The sequence below is a fragment of the Lolium perenne genome, chromosome 4 (genome assembly GCF_019359855.2).
Source record: "Lolium perenne isolate Kyuss_39 chromosome 4, Kyuss_2.0, whole genome shotgun sequence".
NCBI classification, from domain to species: Eukaryota; Viridiplantae; Streptophyta; class Magnoliopsida; order Poales; family Poaceae; genus Lolium; species Lolium perenne.
In genome coordinates, this window is record NC_067247.2 from 346,490,894 (window position 1) to 346,500,238 (window position 9,345).

General features: G+C 52.0%; 1 protein-coding gene across 1 annotated transcript; it reads right to left on the bottom strand.

The window, feature by feature from the left end:
* Window positions 1-1,584: 1,584 nt before the first annotated feature.
* LOC139830268 (uncharacterized) lies at window positions 1,585-6,695 on the bottom strand. Its single transcript, XM_071818275.1, has 4 exons — window positions 6,585-6,695; window positions 4,983-5,162; window positions 4,302-4,905; window positions 1,585-1,643 (listed from the first exon to the last, which is right to left on the bottom strand). Exons 1-4 carry the CDS (start codon window positions 6,693-6,695, stop codon window positions 1,585-1,587), a joined length of 954 nt encoding a protein of 317 aa, XP_071674376.1.
* Window positions 6,696-9,345: the final 2,650 nt, after the last annotated feature.

The window sequence follows — 9,345 nt, forward strand, 5'->3', positions numbered from 1 at the left end:
GAATTTGTTTCTTTTCTTTTGAGGATACAGAACAAATTTGGTGGACGATTGTACCCTGGCTGAATCTAACCCAAAACAAAGCCATGTCTCGCTATTCCCCTTACCTGAAGAACACTACTAGTTCGCAGAGCGTTGCCGCCGGCTCCGTCGCTCGCAGCTGCACCTTCCCGCCCATCATTGCACCTTCGCCACTCACAGCACATGATTTCCAGGAGATGGACGAGGGAGCCAGGGCGCTGTCATATACGAGGTGCGCGACGGGAGCTGACAGCAGCGCCCCTGATGTAAGCGGCTGCCTCGTGAAGTACGGACGCGCAGGGCCTGCCGACGCGGTGTTCATCTGCAGAATTTTTTTGGGGAGGGCTCGGTTCTTCTGTTGGCGGAGATGGGGCTCCTGGCGACGCGACGACGAGGAGAACGCCAGATTTGGACGCGGATGGGCGTGACCGTGTGGGACTCTTGCAGGGAGGTCGGGGAGGAGGAGGGAGGCGGCGGAAATGGAAGGAGGACAAGGGAGGTGGGGAAGATGAGGATGACCGCCGCCTCCTAGTCGGGGGCGACACGACGAGCTGCTCGCTGAGATGGGGAAGAAACAACGAGCAGGGCATGTCTGTCTTTGTGCAATAGGCCCAAGTCAACCGGGGCAAATCATAAAGTGCCAAAGAAATAAGGGGCAAAAAATAAAGCCCAAAGTAAAAGAGGACAAAAGATAGAGTGACAAAGTAAACAGGGGCAAAAAATAAAATTCCCCGCTGGAATTATGCTTATATACTACAGTAGTATGAAACAAATTAGCACCTTGGTTTGTTCATCTTTATAACTTGAGAATTCCTTTCCCCTTCCTCTCTTTTCTCAACTATATACTGCAGTACTGCAGCATATCTTTTCTCAACTGCAGGATAAACATAGTAAGAGTTTCGTCACAATCCATGCTGGTGTTGTTATCATCAACGGTGATCTTTCGCCCTCCCGGCTTCAAGAAAGGAGCCGCTCCTGCGGCAGTGGCTAACGTGCGCAGCGGGCGTCAAATAGGAAACACCGCTTGGTCCTCAGTTGTTTTGTCATAACGATGGGCCGGTAAAGTTGGGAGTCGCTGAAGTTGATATGGGCTGCAAAGTACCTGGCCCATTTGATGTTTTGTATTGGGAGGACTTTTGTTTTGGGAGGATATAAATGCTTGGGTCTGGTCGCATTCCCGCCGTCGCCCGCGCCGCCGGCATACCACTGCGGCAGTACCAGCTGCATTTTGGCCGCCGCCGCCAGACTTGTCAAGGAAAAACGTGGAGATGAGCACACATGGAGTATATAGCCAAACTATCGAAGCTACGGAACACGGTCGCCGTTTTTTGTTGTGTCCTTGCTAGTCTTCAGAGAGAGAGCAGTAGAAAATTGACCACGAATTCCCATCCGTTGTGGCTCCCGAGGATCCCAAATCCGAGAAGATAATGTATTGCGTAGCCCCCGTCCTAGCTACGACGAAAAACTGGAGCAAGAACTACTTCAGCTGCAGCCTGCAGTGTATATATAGCTTTGCACGATCGTACGCGTGGAGTTGGAATATTCGTGTTAACACAATGACACCACTTACTCCGTTCTAAAATACAAGTCACCATACGTTTTAAGGTAGAACTTTGACTGACAATCTGGTCAACAAAATATGAGTTACATGTTAAACATACCATTGTATTCATATCTAAAAGTTTTCGGAACAATATATATTTAGTGTCTCATAGCTTATATTTTTTATTAATGAAATTATTGATCGAAATTTTGCCTCGAAATATGAAGTGGCCAAAGGAAGCGAGTACGTACTTCGGTTTAGACTACTCATAGTACTAGATATATATAGTAACATCACACATCTCAAGATGTTTTAGTGACATGGCATGATAATAAATGAAGAAAGAAATTTATGTGGCTAGGTGTGTTATCATAACATCACACACACAAGACAACATAAATCTACAACATAACACAATGCATGAAAGTTACTTCACACTATGGAGTTAGTAACATGATAGTAACATAATGTTACTAGTCTAAGTTACTCCGGACGCGAACAATGTGAATCCGGGTGGCACGTGCACCCCATTATGAGAAATTCTAAAGATTGCTATTTCAAAATTTCAGAAAAAATTGAAAAAAATGCATGCATGTATGTCCTATGTTGACACTTATGTGTGCAGATTTTGGTATAAAAATCCAATCATGTGTGACCTACACATAAATGTGACAACGGAATTTCCTATTTCCGTGTCATTTGGACATTTTTTATTTTCATATAAGCCACATACAATCGTATTTTTCCGTGAAAACTTAAAGAAGTAAGTATCAACATAATGTACATAAAAAATATTTATTCTATTTTTTAGATTTTTAAATAGCATTTTTTGCAACATCGAAGAAAACGGGTGCACGTGCACCTGGATTTATCGTGATATTTTCGAAGTTACTCTCCACTATTTTCCAATATTCGGTCACTCTTACACGGTTTTCTGTCAGAACCGAAGAACGGCAAGTGCTGGGCAGGCTATGGTCTCTCCACCGGAACCATCGGACCGGCAAGCAAAAAACTGGTCCCACCTTACTACTATGACAGACCGTAGCAAAGCACGCATGGAATGCAATACTACGTCTTAATCAGACTGGTAGACGATGTTTAGCAATTGTCGTCAAACCGTGAGCATAGCGTCTCGTACTCTCATGCCTGCCGAATATCTCCAGTGCCGGGCAGTGGCCTCCTTGCTTAATTACTTTACATGTCTTGCATGGAAGTGGTTCAGTCGTGCTGCTGAAACAGCACATGATTCCCCATTTCTGTCCACGAAGAGGAACCTTCAGAAATAGAAGGCAGGCGGCCGGAGGATGCCGACCTGTGCGCGCGGTCATGCATTGTGGCTTGGCTTCTGGTCGCGGTGGCTGGGGTCGCGCTCACGCATGTTCATCGAGCGGTCCATGATTTTTTTTTTTTGAGGGCGATCGGTCCATGGTTTTGTTTGTGCATGTGGAGACTCACCGACGCGATATCCTAGGCCTTCGCCGCATGCGCCACCGAACGCTGAGCCAGTGGCGCTTTTGGGTCTTGCATCGATTATTTCCGTCGCCCACATCCCCCACGCATGTTGGCGTACGTCGTGGTACTTTTGCGTCGTCGACAGTGACGGGAGGTCGGGGTAGCACGAGCCGGGTGCGCCGCTGCGGGAGTGGCCTTGATTGGTGCTCCTAATCTGCGGAGGGAACGGGCGGTGGGAGGATCCGACCCATGGAGGGCGCCATAGTGTACGTGCCACAGGGTAGCGGTGAAGTTATACTCAACCACTCGATAGAGTATTAAATATAGGAGACCGAGCCGCCGACTTTTAGGGTTCCTGTGATTTATAGGATAGGAAAAACATAGGAATGGGAAAATCAAAGGGTTGGGATGTTATTCACTTGAATCCTATGGAAAGCTAAAGTGTGTTTAATTGTAGCAAAAGAATTTTTCCATGAGGTATGACCTAATGGTTCCTATGGGATTTACACAACAAGTTTCCTATAGGATTAATTTCTATAGGATATGTTCCTATGAATTAAACAACTTGTATAGAAAAATTTCTCATAGAATTTAAATTCTACATAATTTCTTTATAAATCCTTTGAATCAAAGGAGCCCTTACAAGTTTTACTCCTCTAAATCCTACATGAGTTTGGCTTGGTGGGGTTTAGATGAACATAACTGATTTTTTAGTCCCCTAACCGTTTATATGGATCGGGTAGATATGCCCTTAGTCAGATTTTCAAGATCAAATTCGTTAAAATCAGTCTGTTCAGTCACTCTGACTAGTATATCCATGTCCATGAGAGTTTTCTGTCGGAACAGCAGAACGGCAAAGTGCTGGCCATCAGGTTATGGTTTTCACCGGAACTATCGGACCGGCACGCAAACACGGGTCCTGCCTGACCACGACACACAGCGACAGCCCTGCGGGATAGTACGTCTTGATCAGACAGGTCAAGGCCGGTGAAAGATGTTTTTCGCTAAGAGCATCCCCACTCGTTGGCGCTCCCCACGCCCAAATCCGGACGAAACTACCGCCGGATTGGACGAAATTAAGGCGTAGGGAGTACCATATTTCCAGTCGTCCACCCGGAGTTCGGCGGATAGAGTTTAAATTCAAACAAATTGCCGTCCCGCGCTACAAGTACGGCCAGTTGATCGGCAAAAGGAGCAAAAGGATCAGCCACAGATCGGCGATCGGAGGGAAATTACACGGAGACAGGCTCGTCGGCAGTCCCGGCCGGCACGGCGGTGTCCGACGGACCAGTTTCCTCACACGCAGCCGCAGTCGAAGCAGCGGCAGTGGACGTCGAAGCAGCCGCAGTCGACGAGGTAGATGGTGAGATAGACGAGGTAGGAGCCGGCGGAGACGACGTAGTGGCTCGGAGGATGTCGTTGCGGTGGCCCTGGTACCAATTCCTCGTCTCCTCGTCCATCAGTTCCATGTCGCCGCCGCCCATGAGGAACGCCAAGTCTGTGTTCCTCTTCTTCGCCGCCACCGTCGTCTTCAGCAGGGCGATCCGGGCGCCTTGGTTGGCGAGCATCTCCCGCCACCTGCCGTCGAACTTGTCGTTCCTCCCGTCGGCGTGCGATCTCAAGTCGGCCCAGCACTTGTCCATCGACGCCTGCATCCTGTCGGCGGGATTGTACGTCCGTTTGAGCTCTTTCTGCTTCTTCTGGCCGAGCTCAGGGCGCCCTTCCGCCACGCAAGCCGCCGGAGCGTCGGGGTTGTACTGCTCGGTCTTGCTTTTCGAGAGGGACGTGCGAACTTCCTTCCACTTCTCGCACTTCTCGAGGCGGGCGTAGACGTTGAGGAACTTGAACTGCAGGCCGGTGTCGTCCGTGTACATGTCCAAAGCTCGGCGCAGCTGGGGAAAAAAGAGCACGGCGATACGGGTCAGCTAACGACGATGTACCTCGGTGGTGTAGGGCCGGCGGAGCATACCCTTTGCTCCAAGTCGTGGCCGCTGATCGGCCGTTTGTCGATCTCCTCCTGTACGCCGTGCCATTTGCTGCACGCCGTCTGCATGATCCCCCAATGGGTGGCCATTGCCTTGTCTCCCCGGTACACGTTCATGTTCGTCTTGTTGAAGTAGGGATCGACGAGCTTACGTTTCTCGTACGCCTGCCTCACTCGAAACCAGTATGTGTCGAACGACTGATTGGCCCCGATTATGCCGTTCGTGGACACGGCCATCCAAGCTTCGGCGAGGCACTCCTCTTCCTTCGGCGTCCATTTGATACGCGGTTCGGCAGGCGGCGAGTCCTTCTTCCTCTTCTTGTTCCCCTTCGACAGGTTGGCGGCGGCTTCAGTTGGCTCTTCTTCTTCCTCGCCTTCTTCTTCGACGGCTTGGCTTCCGTCGGCAACATCCTCCCGATGCTCGTTGCGCGTCGCCACAGCTGCCGTCGCCCTCGTCTCCTCTTGCGTGAAGAACCCCGGGCACGCAGCGGCGGCGGTCATGAAGAACCCCGGGCTCGCAGCGGCGGCGGCGGAGCCGGAGGTGATCATCTCGTGGATCTCCTCTTCGTTCGGCGCCGCCATCGCACCGAACGCGAGCGGCCCTCGTCGCAGGGCCGGCGAGGTGCCCTCGAACAGGCCGCCGCCGCCGACGACAAGCTCGGGCGGCGACGGTGTGGGCTTGGACGGTTGGACGTAGGCGCCCTCTTGGAACACGGCAGTCGGCGACGGCGAGTACAGCGAAGGCGAGAAGGAAGACGGGGAACTTGTTGTACCTTGCGTCGGCCATTGGCCGGGGAACATGCCGCCGCTATAGGCCATGCTGATTAACCTCAATTGTTCGTCTTGGGCCGCCTCCGCCGACCTCTTGGCGGCGGCTCTTTTCACCCTCTCCGCCCTGGCGCTTGTTTCCACGTCGCGCCGTTACTCGTCCGCCGCCCACTCGGCGTTCGACATGCCCGGCGGCTTCGTCTTCTTCTTCCGCATCTTCCTCGCCGGCGCCTTCGGCGGCATTGTGGTGGACGAGAAGACGAGGAGGAGAGTGGTGGTGGACGAGAAGACGCCGCCAGGAACTGGAGCTGGAAGACGAGGAGATTGGGGGATTTCGGCGGGAGAGAATGGGGATATGCAAGCAAATTGGAGGGAATGGGGATATGCAAGCAAATTGGAGGGAAAATCACAGGATTTGGTTTCCCAGTCGCCGACTACGCGGGTCCACACGCCGTTTCGCGCCAAAATCTTTCGTCCGGAGTCCCCGAGCGCACCCCGGGGGGCCGGGGGTGGCGTGGGCTCGCCGGATGGATTAAGGGCCAAATTCGGACGAAAACGAGGAACCGGGGGCGCGACTGGGCCGAATTTCGCCGTCCGGATGGAAAAAACGTCGCTCGGGGGCCTCGTCGGGGGGACGAGTGGAGATGCTCTAACAAGATCGTCGATCAAACCGTGAACGTGGCGTCTCATACTCTCATGCATACCAAAAATCTCCAGTGGGCATGATGTGTGCCTTCGTCGGTTGCTTTTACATATCTTGCATGGAAGCGGTTCGTTCGTTCCATCTTGGCGAAACAGCACATGATTCTATCCACGAACGGGAACCTGCAGAAATAGAAGGCCGGCGGGCGACGGCGACGGCGACCCGTGCGCGCGCGCGGTCACGCATTGTGGCTCCTGGTCGCCGTCGCCGGGGTCGCGCTCACGCATGTCGACGATCGATCGATCGGTCCATGAATTTTGTTTGCGCATGTGGTTAGCATTCAAACGGGGCCAGCGGCTTGAGAGCGCGAGGTGGACCGTTGAGATCTTAGGGGAATGACAGGGGAGCTGCCAAGCCCGTCGACGGAGACTGGAACTGGGAGGAAATTGGTTAGGGCTCCACGTACGTGTTTGCTGCTAACCTAAATGCATGTATATTCGGTCAGGAATGGAAGCTTTCTAAATAAAGGCTGTATACATCTTGACAGAAAAACGCATCTCTTTGAAAATCTCAACTCTCAACCTCCAATTCGAAATAAAATGGAAGCTTTCTCTGTATATGCGACTCCGCGGCAGACGATCGAAACAGTAGCCTACCTGCTTTGCATAGGCCATGTTTCTGGCGATGAGATCAGATGCATCGTGCAATGGTTGGCTCGCGTTCAGCAAAGGCCGGTGCGGATACAACGCATATATGCTCAGCTGCAGTATGGAAATGGAACTGCTGCCATTCTCGGACCTGTAGTCGTGTAGCATATTTACATCTACGAGGCGGCAGTGAGTATGTTTTGTAGACCTTGCTTTAAGACCGATGGTCTGAATTCAAGGCGTGTAGCGAGAGGTGATCGGGATTCCGGCAGGATCTTTTTTTTTTTTTTTTTTTTGAACACAAGTGGGGTCAAAAGACCCCGGTGGAGCTTTTATAGAGAACCATGTGGCAGGTACAAATTACAGAAAGACCCCTTAACATCTCTTGTCCTAAAAAACCTAATATTTGAAGAAGGGGTCCTCCACTTTACTAAAAACACCCTGACTAAGAAATAGAAAAAGCAATCGAGTCCAGAGGTGTCTCTGCCACCCAACGCCGGCGAACTCCAGGCGAAACCGCCGAGCTCCGAGCGCAGAAAGCTCGAACGCTCTTGTCCGGCGACCAGATCAAGCCCCTGGCTACCACTGGAAGGTCGGGGACGAACCACTTGACCATCTAGCAGCGTCGAGCTCCAGCAGCAGATCAGTTGGGCCTCCATCATGGAGGTAGAAGAAGGGCCACCATCTTGGCCATGGATCACGGAGACGAGCACAGTCCCCGTGTGTTGCGCGCGAAGAAGAGCTCCGAAGCGGCGAGGATCGCACCGCCACCAACCGAGAGGAGATCCTCTGCCTCTGACGCCACTTCGACGGCAAGAGGAGCAGAGAAGCTCTTCAAGATCCAAGCAGCAAGATCCAAGGCAGCGCTTATTGAGGAAGGCCTCGCCGGATCTGCCACCACTGCCGCACCTCCACCTTGAAGATTCGACAGGGAGCATCACCGGAGACCACTCGGTGCCGCGCCAGGACACCGGAGCGACGAGCCTCCATGGCATCAAGCCAAACTCCAAAAAAGTAAGACTGGGATAAGCCCAAAGCCTAGATCTAGACCTACACCTACAGAGAAAAGAGGAAGGAGAAGAACTATCTACCCTACAGCCCAAGCCTCCTCTCCCATCCCCACGCCAGGCAGCAGCGCCGCCGGCGGAGAAGGGGAGGGGCGCCGGGCGGAGAGACTGAAGGGAGAGGCTCAGGAACTGTTTATGGGAGAGAGAGATTCCGGCAGGATCGAGATGCGATCGCGATAACAAAGGAACAATGGCCCTGCGCCTTCCGTTCCGATGCTGGAGATATCCATTATCATCGTTACCTGACGTGCGCTAGCTGCGAGCTGAACGCTAGGACGATCCGCGCCGAGCTCAGCGTAGCCAACAAGGCAAGAACATATCTTTCTCATATCTCGCAATACACTGCCACGTACAAGTAGAAGCAGTTGTTGCTCGCCATCTGCTTCACATGAACAGAAAGTAAAAAATGCTAACTACAAATCTGCGGCGAATATTTTAGAACAGAAATATCCACTCCAGTCTCCAGGAACGTGTAAGAGGGGAACCAATCCAAGAAAAGTGACAGAGGAAAAAGGGAAAAAAAAACAAGAAAAAAAAACAATCGAAAGGGACGGGGCAATCCAAACTCTGAACTCTATACGTACGTACGGTCCACACTAGCATCGTACGAGAACGGACGGCCACCTACGGAAAGGGTGGGGGGATACGGCCCTTGCCGTCACGTCGTCCCGCAGCTGGCAGGCTGGCCCAGGCTGCGGTGCACCTCTGCTTCTTTGTGCGGTGCGAGCTCGTCGGCGTCGCGCCGTACGTTTATGTCTACCTCGTCCCGATTAGATCTCCAGGCGGCGGCGAGCCTCAGGTTCGTTGTTCGGGCTAGCGTTCGCCACATGTCACGGAGTCGACGGGAAATCCATCACTGAGCAGTGAGCACTTGAGCTTGACGTGCCGTTGCGTGTGTCGTGCAGTGTGCGGCCGCTGATCCTTCGCTCTCTTGCGGGGCTCCAGGCATACATCGTTGCGTAACCATCCAAGCACTAATTTCTCCACAGTGAACGCAAGCTCTTCATAGTATAGCTAGGAACTGTTTCATATCTCCATTGTCTTGTAATTGGATCGAATGAACCCCTAGCTCCCTTTCACAAACTATCCTAAACGATATAACTGTTATTTAATATTAAAAAAAACTAGCCATGATGACCTTCTCTAAAAAAAAGTAGAGTGAATTCCATTTTTACCTATAGTTACGCATTTGTGACACATATTACCCCAGTTAGTGCAACTTT